This window comes from Malaclemys terrapin, chromosome 1, assembly GCF_027887155.1.
Source record: "Malaclemys terrapin pileata isolate rMalTer1 chromosome 1, rMalTer1.hap1, whole genome shotgun sequence".
Taxonomy (NCBI): domain Eukaryota; kingdom Metazoa; phylum Chordata; order Testudines; family Emydidae; genus Malaclemys; species Malaclemys terrapin.
The window spans coordinates 146746510-146768401 of record NC_071505.1 but is presented as its reverse complement, the minus strand read 5'-3'; the positions used below and the strand labels follow the sequence as shown (position 1 = coordinate 146768401).

General features: G+C 46.6%; 1 protein-coding gene across 1 annotated transcript in view; it reads right to left on the bottom strand.

The window, feature by feature from the left end:
• The window catches only part of VTCN1 (V-set domain containing T cell activation inhibitor 1), a 39330-nt gene that overhangs the window by 4609 nt on the left and 12829 nt on the right, over window positions 1–21892 (bottom strand). Inside the window, exons 2-3 of the mRNA XM_054016391.1 lie at window positions 8609–8673; window positions 4192–4539 (exon numbers count right to left, since the gene is read on the bottom strand). Coding sequence (XP_053872366.1) covers window positions 4192–4539; window positions 8609–8673 — 413 coding nt within the window. The remainder of the gene's footprint in view (window positions 1–4191; window positions 4540–8608; window positions 8674–21892) is intronic.

Here is a 21892-nt window from a genome sequence, read left to right as displayed (position 1 = left end):
TGAAAGCTGCAAGAGTTTGATCTCTCCGCTCACAATTCCCCTGGCTGCTCATGAGGGTGTCCCCAAAGGTCATTCACAATCATCCTCAAAGCACTGCAATGTGGCTGGGGTCTGGGAACTCTGGCATGCATGCCCAGAAGACATTGCCACTCATATGGCTGAGGGCAGCACTAGTGTGGGTGTAACAGCAAGCACATTAAACATGTATGGATGCCATGTGCATGTACTGACTCATGGTAACTACATCCAGTGACGTACAATCCATATAACTCTTTAGTGAAATAAGCTCATAAAACAAATTCAAAGATGACATAAGCCGGTGAAATACTATTGACTTCAGTGGCATTGTGCTCATTTATAGTAGCGATAGATTTGATTATTATGGCAGAATTTTCAGAAGCTCTCAGCACCCACAATTGAAAATTTAGCCCTAATTGAGAGTGTTGAGCTCTTTTGAATGCGTGGTCTTATGTAAAATAGACATATATACCAGATTTACCATGCCAATCATAGTCTGTCCTGGGTTTTTTCATTGCTGTGTGTTACCAGGAACAAAGTCAAGTGGAATACATGTTCAAAGTGATGAACAGAATCTGGAGTGCAGAGAAAAGTCAAATGAGTGTAGACTCTCTCAAAGCTGTTATTTTGCTCAAAGTGAATGTAGTGTTTCACCATAAACTAATTCAGAATACTAAAGTACTGAACAAATATTCTCCACTCCAAGAATTATGTTTGTGCTACTGTTTAGTCACAAGCTGGCAATAGCAACACCAACACGCATTTGTAAAGTGCATTTTTGCATTTTCTATAACTATTTTGTGACCCTAAAAATGTCACCACAGTGTCCCTGATTTTTTATTTTGAAAATACAATTATGCTAGTCCCATGTCTTCAAAAATATTGTGTCTGGTTAGCTTGAAATAGCTCTGAAAAAGTCTCCTCTAGCAGGCGAGCACCCATAAGAAATTCTAGCTAGAAAGTGTGTTTTCTGAGGAAGGTTAAAAACAAACAAACAAGCATATCAAACTAGTAATGGAAAGCTAGTTATAACTACTGCTAGGTGAATACTGTGAACTTTCGTATGATTAAACCTGCAGATTAACTGCAATGCTATTCACAACCATGCTAATTCACTTTCTGCAAACGTGGCTGGATAAAACACAACCAGCCTGTGTCAGAGATTTGGATGAATGTAACTAAAATTTTCATACAAAGTAAAAAGTGTCACAAACATTCATGTGAATATTTGATAGTGCAAAGGCTCGCCCTGGAAGAATCTGCATGACCATCTTCAACATGATAATGTTTTAATAATTTAAAGCCTATTTTTAAAAAGTTTCAGGCCTCCAATCATGGAGCAGAAACTATAGTATCAAGGATCCACTCGTAAACATCTGGAATAATAGCCATGATATGACCAACCCATTAGCACTAATGTTAGAATGAATATTTTTCTTATTGTTTTTGAATAATGAACAAATTAGCAAAGATCAAAGTTTGTGGGAAACTGGCAAACAGAAAAGGGCTACAGGTGTGACAATAAATTCTTTGCTAGAAGTAGTTCACTCTGCTCTAGTTATGATCTGAGCTATGGAAAGAAAATGCAGTCACTCAATAATTAATAAAATCTAATTATTATTACACAAGAGCCACCTGGATTCCTATGAAATCACTACCAGGTAGATGGTTTGATCCTATAAATAATGTGCATGTCTGAAGTTAGAATCAGGCCCTTTATGTAGTCAGCTGCGCAACCAAGAAAAGCAAAAACAGTAAATGGAGGAAAATGTTTCTAAATGGGGCATTTAAAAATAATTTTATTTCCCAGAGCAAAGACATGGAAAGGGAGGGGAAGTCCCTGAATTTCTTTGGAAGCTCCAAGTAAACTCTTCTACATTCATCTCTCTTGTTTACTTTCCCTAGCCTCTTATCCTTTGACCTATAGCAATACACTTCTGGCCACGGATAATTCTAGATGTCTCATTCTGGCAGAGAATGGAAGGAGGTTGCTGCAATGCTTTCAAATTTTCCTAGAAGCAAGGGGAAGTGTGGACAGATCACAGTGGGTGAAATCATCCATTAGAGATCTATAATATAGTTGAGTGGGAGCACAAAGGGGACAGCAAACTGCTGCACAAATTCATTCTGATATGTCTGATAAGGGGTCGCTTGCTGGAGGATTCTCTGCGACTTGAAGTCTTTAAATCATGATTTGGGGACTTCAACAGCTGAGTCAAGGGAGAGAATTATTCCAGGAGTGGGTGGGTCAGCTTTTGTGGCCTGCATCATGCGGAAGGTCAGACTAGATGATTATAATGGTCCCTTCTGACCTTAAAATCTATGAGTCTATGAGTCAGGAATACCCAGCAGAATGCAAGAATGTCACCGATGAAAGAAATACTTTCTCTACAAGAAGTTTGCTCCAAGTACTGTAACTTAGTATGATTTTACAGATCTACAGAGTAAAGCAAAGCCCTGTGAATTTGAACAGTTAGCACAGAGAAGGACTAATTAAGGCCAGAAGGTCAGATTCTCTGTCCTGATCTGCCCTGAGCAGGGCTGGATCTACCATTTTTGCCACCCCAAACCAAAAAAAAAAAAAGAAAAAAGCCACTCGGACTGTGCCGCCCCAAGAATGGATGGAATGCCGCCCCTTAGTATGTGCCGCTCCAGGCACGTGCTTCCTCCACTGGTGCCTGGAGCCGGCCCTGTCCCTGAGTAGCACAAAGGGAGAGGAAACTGGTTGTAACCAGGGCCAGCTCCAGGCACCAGCCCACCAAGCATGGGCGGCGCCTGGAGGGGGCGGTGCCTGGAGGGGAGCGGCGCCTGGAGGGGTGTGGCGCGGCAGGGCGCTCCGGCCCGAGAGCGGGGCCGCGACTGGGCTCGCCGCCCTCCCCCGGCACTCCGGCCGGTCGGGGATTGCGGGCCCGTGGCTGGACTCGGCGCCCTCCCCCACAGCGCTCTGTCCGCCGGGGAGAGCGGAGAGCCCCGGCCGGGCTCGCCACCCTCCCCCCGGTGCTCCGGCCGGTCGGAAATATGCCGGGCCCGTGGCCGGGCTCTGCGCCCTCCCCTGCCGTACTGGGGGCGGGGGGGGGGGGGAGGGGCACGGTGGGTGGATTTTTTGCCTAGGGCGGCAAAAAAGCCAGAGCCGGCCGTGGTTGTAACTCCCTTTTTGAGAATATCCTTGACATGGGAGAATCTGCAGGAGGTGTCATGCAAAAATCACAGGGTAGACAAGGCCTAATAAAGCTCCTTGTGCAGTGTTAAAAGAAAGCAACTCTTTCACTAGTCTCACATGACAGGCAGCATTGCTTCCACTAGGAGCAGAGTAACCTGTCAACTCCCAGGTCTCAAACACCTGCCAGTTTCTGAAGCAAGAGACAAACCTCAGATTCCCCACAGTGAATTACTTCGCTACTCCCACGTTTCTCCTTACTCAAATGTTTTGCTAGAGAACCACAGGGAAGATGCAGCAAGTCTCAGGAACAGTTGAGACAGAAGGAAGCACAGAAAAGGACTGGTACATTTGGGAGATATGCCTAGATTTATCCTTGTAGTTCCAAAGGGCTCATCAAAAACTCTCATGCAGGGAGGTCCCACGTATGTTTAAATGGAAGCTCACATAGCTCTGGAAGCTGAATTCCAGAGTTGGCTGTAGTGTGACTTGCCATCTATCTTCAGAATCCTGGATTCATTTTATTGCCCTACAGGTACCATTGCAAATTCACGGGATATAGCACACTGTCTTTGCTTGCTTGAGGGTGTTTGCCCACATCACAGAGTGATTTGTGGCAGGAGGCTCAGGAATGGAATAGCAGTGGCTGATGCAGGTTAGGACTGAGGAGCACTGGCAGACCTGTAGTGGTGAGTGGCCCCAGCACGGGAATTAGCAGTAGGGCTGTAGGTCAGGACTGAGGGACTTGGCAGAAGTGTACAATGTCCAAGGACTGTTAGAGAAGGTGGTGCTGCATGTTTGGACAGAAATGAGTTGGCGGAGCTCGGGGGGGACCCTAGACTGGAATAGAAGAGGATGCTAAATGTGAGGATTCTGGTGTATGAGCAGAGCCGTGCTGCTCAGTTTGCATGGTGCCTATCTGCATTAGCCAGGCCTGTCACAAGTAACAGAATTCCAGAAACAACTCCTTCTGGGTTTGGTTTGGTTTTTTGGCTCTCTCACTAGGTTTTCCTCACCTCCGGTCTTATATTCCAGCCCTGCTTCTCCATTCCCTTTGGATGTGGTGACAGAGCACCTGTAAGCACCGGCGTCGGAGAGCTGCACATCTCTCAGCATCAAGGAGGCATTCCCACCAATCACCTGCTCTGCGAATATCGCTGTCCGGCCCTTGAACACTTCATCCTGGTCATTTAGATGGTCCTTGCCACCTTTAAACTCATGCACCATCCCAGAGACCCCAGTTTTAGCCCACCGAATCTCTATGTTGCTGAGCTTGATGCCAGGTTCAAAAGTGCAGCCCAAGATGCCATCTTCCCCGATATTCCCAGCGGAGGTTAGTGTGGTGACGCTAATGGAGCGTCTCCCTGCAATGAAAGAGCAAACATTCAGTGCCAGTGCCATGACAACATGATGTGTAAAGGACAGCAGCAAGCCAGAACACCCTGGGCATTACCAGGCTCTTGCTACAATGTGAATGGCAAAGGCAGAGGCAGAATGCCTTTAACCACCTCAGAAGGGCACTAGCAGCTGGCTGCTGCAGATCCTGGTGTGGTTAGTGCTACTGGAGTCTGGTTCTTGAGTTGTGTTTCATAAAAAGACTTTTTACAAAGCACTTTGGGGTGTTTATACAATGTACCTTCCCACTCTGAAAAGCAGTTCCTCCCAAAAGGACAAGAGAAAATCGTTTCTATAAAGGTTATAAAAGCATGTTCTCTACTAGCTTGATTCCCTTTCTAGGGGATTTTTCTCACTGCCTCTTTTTTAAAAAGTTCAGATATAAATGGCTTTGATAAAAGCTTTTGTTGCTCTGGGTCTCTTTATATTCCTCCCACAGGTGTAGGTATTTACAAAAGATACTGCAAACAGCAAACTCCTCATTCTACAGAGATGTAACATTCAAGAGAAAAATAAAAAGGCCAACATACATTCCACCAGTAGTGGGATCTAGCAAATCAGCATTTGCCTTCTTCAGGCTACTGGCCTCCAGTACAGAGGAACAGATCTCCACAGAGTCTCCAGCTTTTGTACTAGCAGATCACCTTGGGAACAAACTCCTTGCCTGAGCCAGATCCTCTTTCTGTGCAATACTCCTCTACAGGCTCTCTCAAAAGTACCCTAGGGAGACAGCAGGAGGTTTTTAATAAGATTATTTCCCATTATGCTCAGAAGCAGGGCTGAATCTCCCTTACCTATTGATGGCCTGGCAGCCCAGTGAATCCCTAACTCAGGGTCTTTCCCTTCTAGAACAGAACTCTTCTATTCTCTTTGGTTCACACCCAAGGCAACCTGGCAGGTTGGGTCATCCTGTATCCAGATGAAAGAAATAAGAGAAGGAAGGAGACTGAATTTAAAAAGGAGGAATATGTTAGCCAATGACTAACGAGGCAAGTACATAAGGCAACAGACCACAAGCACTGTCAGGCAGTTAAGCCCCTCTGTTTCTTTTATTATTATTTTCATTTGTACTACATTAGCTTCTAGGGCCCCCAAATGAGATCACATTGTGCTAGGTGCTGTACATACACATAGAAAGAAGTTAAAGAAAGAATTGATAGTGGGAGAGGACAGAGAGATGGGAAATTTGGAAGAAGAGAACATAGAATAGGAAGGGAAGAGAAGGAAATAGAGAACAGTTATACAGAGAGGAAAATAGACTGAAAAAGATGGAAGAAAAGATAACATATGGAGCAGAAATAAGAGGAAAAAAATCAACTAAAGGGCATTAAATGGGGAAAGAATAAATGCAAGTGAACAAAGACAATTTAAAAAGGGTTTATATAATGGATAGTATATACATACCAAATGACACAATCAATAATATTCATAACACTTTTGAAAAAGGGATGGGATCAAATGTGCTGTCAGAGTGGAGATAGACATTTGCTTAGGGCCATCCTGGCTGGCTATCTGGCCTCCCAATTTTAATTGTATTAATTGTAAACACAATTCTTCCTCCTGATTCCCCTTAGTTCTTTCCTATGGTAGTACAGAACTGGACCTCTGAATGGGACACAGACAAACAACCTGTTCTATCAACAACTGCAAGTAGCATGTTCTCTACAGCTAGTCAGGAGACTGTGTCCATCCTGGTGGATGATGACCTGGCCTCATAATAAATGCCTTTGTCTTCTCCCATCTGGACTATGGCAATGCCATATACCTTGTCAGGAAGCCCTCAGCTGTCAGGAAACTCCAATTAGATTAGAGTGCAGCAGCATGTTTACTCAGCAACACTAACTACCGTAAGGATATCAAACCTGCCCTTGCTCTTTACACTGGCTTCCTACAGAATAGCAAGTCAAGTTCAAGGCCTCGGTCCTCAACAGTTTGGTACAAGGATACCTAAAAGATTGCCTAGAGCTCTGCAATGAGGATGCTGGTTGACAACTCCGTTCCTCAGGCACAATTCCTCAGGAATTGTCCACACAATGCTAGAGCTCATCTTTGTAGAGCTTTCTCAGAGGCTGATCCAAAACTGTAACAAACTCACCCAAGAAGCATCACAAAAAACTCACCCCCTTCCACTCCCAGGGGCATTGCTTCAACCTGCTGTCTTGAGTACACATAGCAAAGTGTACATATTATATTATTTGAAACAAAGTAAAGCATAAAGCACACACAGACTCCGTGGGAAGAGGAAGAGAGAAAGAACAGTCACACATGACAGATGGCTAGTCATCTCACCTTATGCACTTTTAGACAGTACTACAGTACTGAGGGCTGTATAAAAAGCTGAATAGAATCATAGACAAAATGGATCCTTCTATCCCTCTTCCATCCCACACCACCAGATCTCACTGGTCATGGGGAAGGTGCACTGGACCAGGAGCCAAAACATCATAAGATTAAGTTTCACTTCATCCACTCACCATGTCTTTCACAATGCACATTATGGAACAAGGCTTCACACACCCCTGAGATATTAGAGCAGAACTCGGAACAGAACCTAGCACTCTAATTTGGTAGCTCTATTTAGCCACACTGCTTCTATGTATTTGGCTATGCTGACTGTAGAATGGATTTTCCTTGCATATGTAACCCACTGTTATAATGTATTATGCATCCTGTAGCAGCTGGTCCATAGAGTGTGCCTGCTGCCAGCTAGAAGAGCTGCCCAGTTAGCGCAAGTTGCAAATGTGCTGCAGTGTTGAAAGTTATGAGTGCAAATCTTCATAATAATGTGTAAGAGGTGGTCATGATAATTGCTTATAAATAGAGTTTATTTCTTCCTTTTTAAAACCCTAGGAACTTATATACAAAACATACTACATTAAAAGAATGCTATTAAGATTCCAAAGTGAAACCCTCAGAAGGCAGGAAATGACAGAAATAAAGTGGCCTGCGGAACCTTAATTCTTCCCTCTTGTGCGTACGCATTATGACAGTCTCTAACTACATGATCACATACTGTTTTTTTCCACAGAGGGGGAAAACTGACATAACAAAGTGACTTGACAGAAAAGGACTTCTGCAGAAAAGGACCTGGGGATAACAGAGGACGAGAAGCTGGATATGAGTCAGCAGTGTGCCCTTGTTGCCAAGAAGGCCAACAACATTTTGGGCTGTATTAGTAGGAGCATTGTCAGCAGATTGAGGGAAGTGATTATTTCATCTATTCAGCACTGCTTCCAGTACTGTGTCCAGTTTTGGTCCCTCCACTACAGAAGGGATGTGGACAGATTGGAGAAAATCCGGCGGAGGGCAACAAAAATTATTAGAGGGCTTGAGCACATGACTTACGAGGAGAGGCTGAGGGAACTGGAGTTATTTAGTCTGCAGAAGAGAAGAGTGAGGGGGGATTTGATAGCAGCCTTCAACTACCTGAAGGAGGGGTTCCAAAGAGGATGGAGCTCAGCTGTTCTCAATGTGGCAGATGGCAGAACAAGAAGCAATGGTCTCAAGTTGCAGTGGGGGAGGTCTAGGTTGGATATTAGGAAACACTATTTCACTAGGAGGGTGGTGAAGCACTGGAATGGGTTACCTACAGAGGTGCTGGAATCTCCATCCTTAGAGGTTTGTAAGCTCTCTTGACAAAGCCCTGGCTGGGTTGATTTAGTTGGTGTTGGTCCTGCTCTGAGCAGGGGATTGGACTAGATGACCTCCTGAGGTCTCTTCCAGCCCTACTATTCTATGATTCTATGACAGATACTAAAAAGCATACTAGGGTCTGAGCTAGGATTAGAATGCAGGACCCCAGACTCAGTTTAAAAAGTTATCACAGATTCACCCCAGTACTGAAATATTCTGAGATTAACAAGAAGCCTAAAATTTCAGTTGAAGCAAACTCACAGGGCCGGGGGGCGGGGGAGTCCATCCTTCAGCAGGATAATTGCCCAGTGGCATGTGCTTCCAAAACGCTAACTAAAATGTAACAGAACTACGCACAGATTGGGAAAAAAATGCTGCCAGGAAGTAATCCAAGTAATCACATACCTGAAACACCAAAGCCGATGATCAGCACAATCACTGCTACCAGGATTATGATGATGGTGATCATGCTATTTAAAAAAAAATACAAAATTATTTAACAGACTCTCTCCTCTAAATCATAACATTATCACACACTTGGGCATAGTTCTCAGTCTCTGCTCAAGGAAGAAAATCAGAGCTGGGATAACAGGGGGAACTGCAGGTCTAAAAGTGAGGTGGATTAGCATCGTGGTGACATTTGCAGGATTGGAGTAGCAGTGAGCTGTGCAGGCCAAGAATGCAGTGCACCAGCAGAGCTGGGGGTGGGCAGTCAGGTCAGGACTTTTACAGCGAGAAAGGCTGGCTCATCTCATTCATTAGTATTTCTTCCCTTTGTTGACATATCTATTCTATATAGGTTCTTATACTGGTCTGATCACTGCAGTATCTGAGCATTTTCCCGTAGTGCATTAAGCAACATGACTAACATCTGTCCCATGTTGTTTGTTCTCTCATCCCCTCCCTGGGGGAAAAAGCATGTGCAGTGGAGGGAGTGTCTTGTATTAGCAGGGGTTTCCTGGTTGTTTTTTTTTTTGTTTGGTTTTTAATACTCATGTTGTTCTATGTTTATGTCAGAGATGGCAAAGACAACGAACTACACCTTGCCCTTGGAGTGGGAGGTGGATGAGGTTTGTGATGGTCCCTGGTTCTTGGGGAAGATCATTCCACCGTCTCAGACCGGTGAGATATTCAGTGAGTGTAGTAAACAGAGCCCTTCCAGCTCTGAGGGTCCCTCTGACACCTTAGCCTGAGTTCTGGGGACTTGATCCTGCAAGGTACTCAGCACTCTGTCCTTGGGGCAGAAAATCACTTACGCACATTTAATTGTAAGCATGCCAGGAGCCCTGCTGACCCATGGGACTACTCACACACATGTTTTGCTGGGTCAAAACAGAGAGCTCAGCACCTTGCAGGTGTAGTAGAGAAAGAGCCTGGAACACTGGGCCTGGTGCAAGACCTGAGACATGAATCAGAAGCTGTGACCAGAGTCAGGCCATGCATTAAAGCAGATGCTCACAAGTTCACTGCCCAGTACATGAACTTGGCAAAGTTGCTGCTAGCATTGCTAAAACACAGGCATTAGCAGGCACTAAATATTTACCTAAATACATTCCAGAAGGCTAGTACAGACGCTCCCCGGGTTTCGCAAGACCCGACTTACGCAAATTCGCACTTACAGGAAAAAGTTCCATAAGCCAGAAACAGGATTTTTGAGTTGCGGAAATTTTTGCGTAAAGTATGGGTATACGTTTCTGACTTACGCAAAATTTGAGTTATGCAAAGCTTTCCGGAACAGAACGATTGCGTAAGTCAGGGGGCGTCTGTACAGATAAACCATCTTATCTTGTACTAGACCGGAGTGTAACAAAATAATGAATAGGGATGTTTTGTCTGGGATATCAGGAACAAGGTACAAGGGGAGGTAACAAACAAATGTCATAAAACACGTAAGGTGGAATGTAAGTTGTTTATCCCAGTTGTTTGTCTCAGACTGCTCACAAACAGCCTCCAGCATGCAAGTCATTCCCAGCTTGATCTCTGTGTGCTGCAGCCAGAGATCAAGCTGGGAATGACTTGCATGCTGGAGGCTGTTTGTGAGCAGTCTGAGACAAACAACTGGGATAAACAACTTACATTCCACCTTTTACCAGCCTGGTTATACTGCAGGGTGACGCCAACTTTCAGTCCCAGAGTTCCCCCCAGAGGTATATGTCCTGTACTGCCCAGCCCTCTGGGGGACAATACAGATTTATATAGGTCTGTTAGTTCATCAGTGGAATTAATGTGCACAGATTTTGTCACCTCAAATGGAGCTTCCCCAAACACTTCAATGTAAACACGCTGGATTAGACAAAACAATAAAACAAATTTATTAACTACAAAGAGAGAGATTTTAAGTGAACACAAGTATTGAGGCATAAAAGTCAGCAATGGATACAAGAAAAATAAAAATATGCAACTGGGGCCTATCTTAAACTATGTTAAATTCAAAGTAGAGTTTTTAGAATCAGACAAGATTAGGGTTGGAAGGGACCTCAGGAGGTCATCTAGTCCAATCTCCTGCTCAAAGCAGGATCAACCCCAACTGAAACATCCCAGCCAGGGCTTTGTCAACCCAGGCCTTAAAAACCTCTAAGGATGGAGATTCCAGCACCTCTGTAGGTAACCCATTCCAGTGCTTCACCACCCTCCTAGTGAAATAGTGTTTCCTAATATCCAACCTAGACCTCCCCCACTGCAACTTGAGACCATTGTTCCTTGTTCTGTCATCTGCCACCACTGAGAACAGATGAGCTCCATCCTCTTTGAAACCCCCTTCAGGTAGTTGAAGGCTGCTATCAAATCCCCCCTCACTCTTCTCTTCTGTAGACTAAACAAGCCCAGTTCCCTCAGCCTCTCTTCCTAAGTCATGTGCCCCAGCCCCCTGATCATGTTTGTTGCCCTCTGCTGGACTCTCCAATTTGTCCACATCCGTTCTGTGGTGGGCAGGGCCGGCTCCAGGCACCAGCCAAGCAAGCTCGTGCTTGGGGCAGCACATTCCAAGGGGCGGCATTCCGGCTGCCCTTTTTTTTTTTCTTTTTGGTTTGCCGCTCCGGCCGCCCTGTAGGGGGCGGCGGCACGGAGGAGGGGAGCACCCTGCAGCAAACTCGGCAAGGCAGCCCGCGTCCTTCCCTCCCAGCTGACCAGAGCGGCGCAGAGCCCTCCCGGCAGGTGGAGTGGTGGGACGGGCCACGTGGCAAGCGCCCCGCTGAAGCCCTGGCCGCCCCCCTTCTCTCTCTCCCTCTCCTTCCCGCTCCCTCCTCCTCCCCCTCTCCCCCGCTAGACTGGGCACGCACTCCACTGCACGTCTGCAGCACAGGGAGTCTCCCTGCACCCTGGCTCCAGCCGCCCTGCAGGTTTTGTTTTGTTTTTTTTTGCTTTGCTTTGCCGCTCTGGCCACCCTGCAGGTTTTTTTTTTTCTGCTTTGCCACTCCAGCCGCCCCACAGGTGGTTTTTTTTTTTTCGCTGCTCCGTCCCCCCAGTAGTGGGGGGGGGCCTAAAACTGGACGCAATATTCCAGATGTGGCCTCATCAGTGCCGAATAGAGGGGAATAATCACTTCCCTCGATCGGCTGGCAATGCTCCTACTAATGCAGCCCAGTATGCCATTGGCCTTCTTGGCAACAAGGGCACACTGTTGACTCATATCCAGCTTCTCATCCACTGTAATCCCCAGGTCCTTTTCTGCAGAACTGCTGCTTAGCCAGTCGGTCCCCAGCCTGTAGCGGTACAAGGGATTCTTCCTTCCTAAGTGCAGGACTCTGCACTTCTCCTTGTTGAACCTCATTAGATTTCTTTTAGTCTCCAATCCAAATCCTCCAATTTGTCTAGGTCACTCTGGACCCTATCCCTACTCTCCAGCATATCTACCTCTCCCCCCCAGCTTAGTGTCATCCGTGAACTCACTGAGGGTGCAAATCATCCAGATCATTAATGAAGATGTTGTACAAAACCGGCCCCAGGACCAACACCTGGGGCACTCCGCTTGATACTGGCCGCCAACTAGACATTGAGCCATTGATCACTACCTGCTGAGCCCGACGATATAGCCAGCTTTCTATCCACCTTGCTGGCAAGACTACTGTGGGAGGCCTTATCAAAAGCTTTGCTAAAATCAAGGTATATCACGTTCACTGCTTTCCCCATATTCACAGAGCCAGTTATCTCATCATAGAAAGCAATCAGGTCCGTCAGGCATGACTTGCCCTTGGTGAATCCATGTTGACTGTTCCTGATCACTTTCCTCTCCTCCAAGTGCTTCAAAATGGATTCCTTGAGGACCTGCTCCATGATTTTCCAGGGACTGAAGTGAGTCTGTAGTTCCCCGGATTCTCCTTCTTCCCTTTTTTAAAGATGGGCACTACATTAGCCTTTTTCCAGTCATCTGGGTCTTCCCATGATCGCCATGAGTTTTCAAAGATAATGGCCAATGGCTCTGCATCACATCAGCCAACTCCCTTAGCACCCTCAGGTGCATTAGATCTGGACCCATGGACTTGTGCATGTCCATGCACCACATGATCTTACCATATGCACTCAACAGACCCCTTCTGGTGTTTAATGGCTGCTTCCTTTGTTTCTTATAGTGCAGTGAATTGATGGACAGAGAGTGAGCAAAGAGGAACGGGTCCCTTGGGGTGTTTCCCCTTTCTTTTTATAGACCTCTGCCCTCTTTAAGAATAGAGTGACCATATTTCCCTATGCTGAATATGGGACACCTGATAAAATTACTCTTATTAAAGCGAGTTCAACAGCAATCAATCAGAACTATGCAGTACAAACTTTCAAATTAAAATCACGTTGACTGAGCCCCTGTTAAAAGAAATACTGTGTAGTTGGATTCTTTTTATTTACCTTCTTATCTTTAAGGCTTTAGGGTTCGCACAAGCAGGGGTGACACACACACATTTATGTACACCTCTCTCACAGAGGAGGGGTAACCGACTGACCTGCCCCTCCCTGCTCGGCAATCTCCGCCCTCCATGCCTGTCTGGGCCCCCGGGACAGACCTGCCTCTCCTGGTACCTGGCGCTGTGTCTTCCCGAGGCAACACATGAGGGAGGACGCAGGGTCACATGCCCCCCCCCCCAGATTTCTGCCAGGGTTCACACCGGAATGTGGCCAGCAGCAGCCTTTCGGCACTGTGTGGGAGAGAAAGGATGGGAGCTGCTTCCAGCCACAGGGGAGGAGGAAAGGGAATGGATGACCTGGCCAGTGTCTTTGCAGAGTTTCTCTCTCCCTCCCCTGGTCCCAGTGTGGCTGGAAACAGATTGTCCCTTCCTGCCCACACAGTGTTGAAAGGCAGCTAACACCTCCAGGCTGCTGCTGGCCACCGACATAAACCAACCACCTCCAGCTACAGCATGGGCAGGAAGGGGTTAACCCCTAAAGATGCATTGTGCACCAGAGCCCAGGGAACCTGACTGCAGGGGCTTCAGAGAACCGGGCCAGAGAGGTGGCTCAGCAGGGGAGGGTACCTAGAGGACAGAGCAGCCCTGCACTCCTGGGGGCAGGACCCAAGACGGGGCGGGGAGGGTTGAAGAGGGTTGCTAAGCCCCTGCCTGGGGGGATGCTTTGGAGCCTGCAGGTTTGGGGCATGAACAGACTGGAAATCGCTTCCCTCCCCCACCACTCCAGAGTTTAGCTGAGGGGCAGTGAGGTTTCCCCATGCCAGTGCTGTGCAGGGTTTTGGCACATGCAGGCAGGGCCGGCTCTAGTATTTTTGCTGCCCCAAGCACAAAAAAAAAAAAAAAAACCATAAAAAGCCACAATCATGATCGGCGGCAGCTCTACCACGCTTCATTCTACGGTGGCAATTCGGTGGCAGGTCCTTCGCTCCAAGAGGGAGTGACAGCCCCGCAGCCGAATTGCTGCCAAACGGCTGGACGTGCCACCCCCCTCTTCATTGGCCGTCCCAGGCACCTGCTTGCTATGTTGGTGCCTGGAGCCAGCCCTGCATGCAGGGTTCGGCTCCTTCTGGCCAGCATCCCAGGCCAGAGGGTCGGGGTGCCAGCCCAGCCAGAGGTAGTGGAGGAAGGAAGAAGCCTGCCAGCCAGGCTGCTGGTGAGCTGAGTGCTCTGATCAGGGATTGTTTCTCCACACAGTGCTGGAAGCGGGACGCGCCCTGCCAGGGGGATATGGAGGAGCAGTGGGGCTTGGGTGGTGAAGGGGCAAAGCAGGAAGAGGACAGCAAGAGGGGGAGCATGTAAAGGGCTGATGGGTGGGCAGCAGAGGTGACACATAACCAGCTGCCACCTGGCGCCTACCTGCACTCACCAGCTCACAGCACACAGCCAGCGCTGGCTGGAAATGGGATGGGGGGCGGGGCCCTGCTGGCTGAGAGCTGGCATGCAGCAGGGCTGCGTTGATGGGCCAGCAGGGGGAGTGGCTGGTCCCATGCACTGCATCTTCCCCCTGCCACCGGCCTTACACACTGTGATGGGTTGGGTCACAAAGACCCCCTGGGGACTGCCATCTGATGTGCTGAGGCTACCTCTGAGCCCATTTTCCCTGGCACTTAGGACTTCAGAACCCTGCCTTGTTGAGCCGGACACGCCAGTCTGCTCCAACACAGACCCAGGGTCTGAACCACGTCCCCCAAAAACTGCAGACTTAACTGAAGACGGCTTAGAAAGTGATCCTGTCTCTAGCACCCAGATACCCAGTTCCCAATGGGATTCAAACCCCCAAATAAATCTGTTTTACTCTGTATAAAGCTTATACAGGGTAAACTCATAAATTGTCCGCCCTCTATAACACTGGAATTACTTACTTACTCTGGGTCAATTAATAAGCAAAAAGTGATTTCATTAAGTATAAAAAGTAGGATTTAAGTGGTTCCAAGTAATAACAGACAGAACAAAGTAAATTACCACACAAAATAAAACAAAAACATGCAAGTCTAAGCCTAATACAGTAGGAAACTAAATGCAGGTAAATCTCACCCTCAGAGGTGTTCCAATAAGCTTCTTTCACAGACTAGACTCCTTCCTAGTCTGGGTCCAGCAATCACTCACACCCCCATAGTTACTGTCCTTTGTTCCAGTTTCTTTCAGGCATCTCTTTGGGGTGGAGAGGCTACCTTTTGAGCCAGCTGAAGACAAAATGGAGGGCCTTTTATATTCTCTCTCTTGTGGGCGGAAACCCCTTTGTTCTCCTGTGCAAAATCACAGCAACAAGATGGAGTCTATAGCCACCTGGGCAAGTCACATGTCTATGAATGATTCAGCTTTTTGCAGGCCGACGCCATTGTTTACATGTTAGTTTGAATGTTCCCAGGAAAGCTCAGATGTGGATTGGTGTCTTCCAAAGTCCATTGTCAGTTAAGTGTTTCTTGATTGGGCACTTACTGAGAATAGTCCTTTCTCAAGAAGCTGACCAAATGCTTCACTGAGACTACTTAGAATCAAACAAGTACATAACCAATATTCATAACTTCAAATACAAAAATGATATACACATACAGACAGCATAATCATAACCAGCTAACTATGACCTTTCCATAGACACCCCACTTGGCTTCCTCTGTACAAGAACTGGTGCAACCATAGGACCCTGGTTGCAACAATGATCTATGCAGTCAGTTTATGTCAATAATGTCACACACACCCACCTCCATCGTCGGCCACTGGATCCCCCACTCACCGCTGGTGGGTGGGTAGCTGGTGAGCAGGGACCTACCAGTACTGATGGGGAGGGAGGGGGAAGACAGAAAATATGGGACAATTTGCCTGTCTTTAAGAAAAAGTCAGGACACCTGCAGGAGGGCTTAAATATGTGACTGTCCCTTTAAAAACAGGATGTCTAGTCAAAATTAAGAAGCATCGCTAGCTGGGATCATGTTGACAGGCAGATTGGGTGGACAGGAACCTCATGCTGTTTCTTTGCTAAAATGTAGATTTTTCTGCCCATGCCCCTTTTCCTGCCAATGAATAGCCATCTAGGAGATAATGGCCCATTGACTGAGACGTTAGCTTGCCCCTTGTCTCTGAGGAACTGGTTTGGCCACTTCCCAGTGGAATCTTATAACTTTTCATACAATTTTGCCACACACATTTTACCAGGACAATAATGACCAGCAAATTATAAATTTTTAAATGATGCCTCACAAGGGCATACTTTGCACAAAGATTATTACAATAGTGTGCAAGGCGTGAATATAGGGGTGCAATCTGTCACAGTTGCCTAGTCTACACGAGAAAAATTTGCCATGATTAACTGTGATGGGTTGGATCACAGAAACCCCCTTGGGACTGCCACCCGATGTGCTTTGACTACCTCTGAGTCTGTTTTCACTGTCAGCTTAGGACTTCAGTGCCCTGCCTGGTTTGAGCCAGACACGCTTGCCTGCAGCAAACACAGACCTAGGTCTGAACTACATCCCACAAACTGCAGGCTTAACTGAAAACAGCTTAAGAAGTGTTCCTGTCTCCAGCACTTAGATGTCCAGTTCTCAATGGGGTCCAAACTCCAAATAAATCCATTTTATCCTTATAAAGTTTATACAGGGTAAACACATAAATTGTTTGCCCTCTATAACACTGATAGAGAGATATGCACAGCTGTTTGCCCCCCCCCCTCCAGGTATTAATACATACTCTGGGTTAATTAATAAGTAAAAAGTGATTTTATTAAATACAAAAAGTAGGATTTAAGTGGTTCCAAGTAATAACAGACAGAACAAAGTGAATTACCAAGCAAAATAAAATAAAACACACAAGTCTAAGCCTAGTACAGTAAGAAAACTGAATACAGATAAAACCTCACCCTCAGATGTTTCAATAAGCTTCTATCACAGACTGGATGCTTTCCTAGTCTGGGCACAATCCTTTCCTCGGGTACAGCCCTTGTTCCAGCTCAGGTGGTAGCTAGAGAATTTTTCATGATTGCAGCCCCCTTTGTTCTGTTTCACCTCCTTATATAGCTTTGGCACAAGGCGGGAATCTTTTGTCTCTCTGGGTCCTCACCCCTCCTTCTAACTGGAAAAGCACCAGGTTTAAGATGGATTTCAGTACCAGGTGACATGGTCACATGTCCTGTGAGACCCCAAGCCTTCATTCCTCCCAGCCTGATTCACAGGAAGGCCTGCAAGCAAACAGAGCCATCCACCGTCAGTTGTCCTGGTTGATGGGAGCCATCAAGATTCCAAACCACCATTAATGGCTCACACTTTGCATAATTACAATAGGCCCTCAGAGTTATATTTCATATTTCTAGTTTTAGATACAAGAATGATACATTTATACAAATAGGATGATCACACTCAGTAGATTATAAGCTTTGTAATGATACCTTACAAGAGACCTTTTGCATGCAGCATATTCCAGTTACATTATATTCACACTCATTAGCATATTTTCATAAAATAATATAGAGTGCAATGTCATATTAACATATTTTGTTCCTCCTGGACAACTATAATATCTATGCACCTACACTTAAAAGCTCCTTAGTCATTACTCAGTCATGCTACAAGTCATGCTACACAGCCCAGCCCTTTCAGGAGGATTGACATTAACTGACATCCAATTATTTATGTGCCATTGTAGCTGGAGGTCACTAACACATAGCCTCCCACCACAGGGGAGTTTAAAGAGTGGAGCTCCCAGCCACACTCCTCTGGTTGCATAGACATTCAACTATGAATGTTGGCTGAGAATCCCCTTATCCGCCCCCCACCCCTGTCCCCTTCAGCCATATCCCTCCCTGTGAAATGCCCCTCACATTAACCACCCCTAAAAGCACTAAAAGTGCTTCCCCTCTCTGTCTCCACTAATACCCTTGGCTCCAGCCATGCAGTGCCTTAGCCAACCAACCACAGCTAGTTCATTTGTTGCAAGCTGCTGAGGCATTTCTGGGGGTTGGGATATGACGTGGTGTGGGGCCAGAGAGAGCAGTCTCGGCCAGCTAGTTAAAGCTGGGGTCACTGGCCCACGCAGCTTCCAGAGGAGCCGAGCTAGCAGCGCCTCTCCTGACATGTTCTCCCACACTCCTGCCCTGAGAAGACCCTGCTGCAGCTGAATGGGTTAAGAGATGGGCTAGTGCCAGTGTCCCCTCTAATTTTTTAAGTCCATGTGCGGAATGAATTTTGTTATGTGCACCAATATGGAGGTGAGGTGTGACACATCACCTTCATATTGGTGCACATAACAAAATTCATGTGGTGGGGATGGGGCCGTAGGGTTTGGAGTGTGGGAGGGGGCTCAGGGCTGGGGCAGAGGGTTGGTTGGGGTGGGGTGGGTGAGGGCTCTGGCTGGGGGTGAGGGCTCTGGGGTGAGGCCAGGGATGAGGAGTTTGGGGTGTGGGAGAGGGCCCAGGGCTGGGGCAGAGTGTTGGGGTGTGGGGGTGCAGGCTCTGGGGATGAGGGTTTGGAGGTGCAGGCTGCCCGGGGGCTGTGGTGGGGAGAGAGGACTCCCCCCTCTCTTGCTGCAGCAGCTCGGGGCAGGGGGAGAGGCACCTCTCCCCGGCTGCAGCAGCTGAGGAGCTCCGGTGGACCTGGGCTGGCAAGGCTGGGGGAGGTCCGTGCTGGGGCTGGCAGGAGGGGGCACCTCCGAGCCCCTGAGTGGGGCTTAGTAGGCAGCTGCGCGGCTGGGCAGCCGCACAGCTTAGAGGGAACTTAGGCTAGTTCAGATGCCAAGCAAATCCTTAACTGGTTCAGCGATGGCTCGTGTGGCTCCACAGACCTGTTTGTGTAACAAATGGGACAAACCAGTCAACTGGTGTGCAGTGCCTCAGTTCTAGCGTAGAGAAGGTGATGGAGATAACGGTCAGGACAGGAATTGCCAGGAATTGTGGCTATTATTCAATGCCACAAAAATGACATCAGTGTCAGGCCCGCACCTGTGCCTTTCAGAAGTCTGTTGTGGGGAGCAGACTGGCTGATGAGGGGGGAACCTCAAAAGGTTCAGAGCTGGGGTTAATGTCGGAGAAGTACTCAAATGTTTGGATGCTTCTTCAAAACACATTTGCATTGTCCATACTTGTTGCTTGCCCTCTTCTCCCTCCTGATGCCATTCAGTCCAACCCTCCTACTCCCCCATTCTCTCCCACAGGACCTGGCTCCCCACTGCTTGGTGACAGGGCTCCTTTGCTCTGCTGTCCTCTGCATTCATTCATTCTTCACTTCAGGGGAGACTGGACAGTCACTTCACTGCCTTCACAATCTCTGTACTCCCACTTCCGGGACACTTCACTCCTGCTGGGGCCTTCAGGGCCTGGCAAATAATGTTCCTGCACAGTAGACCCCCCTTTGGTGCAGGAGACTGGGCTGTGACATTCCTCCTCTCACAGCAGACTGGTGCATGTTGAACCCCTCTCCAAAGTGCAATTGCTTGAGTGTCAGTTAAAATCACTCTCCTGCTCAGCTCCTCATGGCACCAAGCCATGTAGAGCCTCCTGCTAGTGAAATCAAAGGCTTCTGACTACTAGCTGTGGGCCAAAGAGCTCTGACAGACTCCAGCTATTTATCTCAGTGCTATTTGTATGCTGGTAGCAGGGATTGGCCTGTCAATAGACCGGGAGTTGGTTTCACCTGTAATTGTTTTCCTGGCAGATGAAGAAAACCTATTGAGATACCCCATTGGAATACAGAAAATATAGACAGAGTTGAAACAGAGTCCGACCTCGATGTAGAAAGGGGCCCAAGTCAGGTGCACTAAAAGACATACAGGCAGCATTCAAAACAGGAACAGATTTTATGCAATCAAATTTCCTGTATCATGTTTTAAGATGATTGTTGTAGAGGTCAGGGAAGAATTTCCTTAACTCTCACCCCATCCCTATATGCTTTGCACAGAATAATGAGCCAGGAGTATTATACAGATTTCCACCTTCCTCTGAAGGCCAGACCCTGGCCATGGCTAGAAACAAAAAGGAAGGACTAGATGGACCAGTGGTTTGATCTGGACTGGCAGCTGTAGACAACCAGATTAGATGGACCAATGATCTGACCCAGACCAGTGGCAGGACTTGAGATACCAGTCTAATGGTTTCATCCAGTATGACAGCAGGAGGGTTCAGTGGTCTGATCTGGTAGGCAGGATACCAGACTAGAAGCAGTGGCCTGACCAGAATAGTGGAGTAGATACCATAAACTAAAAGTTCTGTTGAGGTACATTTGTAAGGTTGCAGATGGCAATTCCAAACAAGAAGTACCGTCGTTAAAAAGACTCACACATTACAAAATAGGAAATCTTAAAGTAACACTGGATATCTTTGTAACAGAGATACTCTAGTTCAACCACAAGTTACTGAGCTCTATGCAGAAATCACTGGGTGAAATTCTATAGTCTGTATTGTGCAGGAGGTCTGACTAGATGATCATGTTCCTTCTGGCCTTAAAAATGTAAGAAAAACTATGGAAGTAGTCACCTGGGAAATAGTCACCATTCATTAACAACACAGAAATTTTCAGCAATGGCTACAGGTGCAACAGATCGAAACCTAACTGTACCTCTGTAGTAATGGCAGCCTCCAATCTTTTCTTTAGAATTCTTTCAATATTCTGAGCCTAATCCCATAAATATTTACACAAGTGATTGAGGTTGGCAAAATGAAGACCCTATATTATCAAATGTTTTATTTGGGGGTCAATTAGTTTAATAAGGGCTTTTAGAAATTCACAGATTATGGTTGTGGACACCTTAAATTATGAAAGTCCATTCTACTGGCACAGTGACCATAAAAGTGCCAGACACCAATTTTTCCTTTGCCATTGTTGTCAGCAGGGCTTTAAGCATTGTATGTAAGCAAAAATCATAAATTAATTAGATGCTGTCATTATTTCCATATATAATCATAGTACTGGAAGGGACCTCAATAGGTCATCTTGTCCAGTCTCCTGCACTCATGGCATGACTAAGTATTATCTAGACCATCCCTGACAGGTGTTTGTCCAACCTGCTCTTAAAAATCTCCAATGACAGACAACCTCCCTAGGTAATTTATTCCAGTGCTTAATGACCCTGACAGTTAAGAAGTTTTTTCTAATGTCCAACCTAAACCTCCCTTGCTGCAATTTAAACCCATTGCTTCTTGTCCTATCCTCAGAGGCTAACGAGAACAATTTACCTCCCTCCTCCTTGTAACAACCTTTTACAAATTTGAAAACTGTTATCATGACGCCTCTGTGTCTTCTCTTTTCCAGACTAAACAAACCCAATTTTTTCAATCTTCCCTCATAGGTCATGTTTTCTAGACCTTTAATCATTTTTGTTGCTCTTCTCTGGATTTTCTCCTATTTGTCCACATCTTTCTAAAACGTAGTGCCCAGAACTGGACACTATATTCCAGTTGAGGCCTAATCAGTGCAGAGTAGAGCAGAAGAATTACTTCTTGTGTCTTGCTTACAACACTTGTGCTAATATATTCCAGAACGAAGTTTGCTTTTTTGGCAAGTGTTACACTGTTGACTCATATTTAGCATATGATCCACTATGACCCTTCCTACTCAGTACTCCTTCCTACGCAGTCATTTCCCATTTTGCATGTGTGCAGCTGATTGTTCCTTCCTAAGTGGAGTATTTTGCATTTATCCTTATTGAATTTCGTCCTATTTACTTCAGACCATTTCTCCAGTTTTTCCAGATCATTTTGAATTTTAAGCCTATCCTCCAAAGCACTTGCAACCCCTCCCAGCTTGGTATTGTCTGTAAACTTGGTAAGTGTACTCGCTATGCCGTTATCTAAATTATTGATGAAGATATTGAA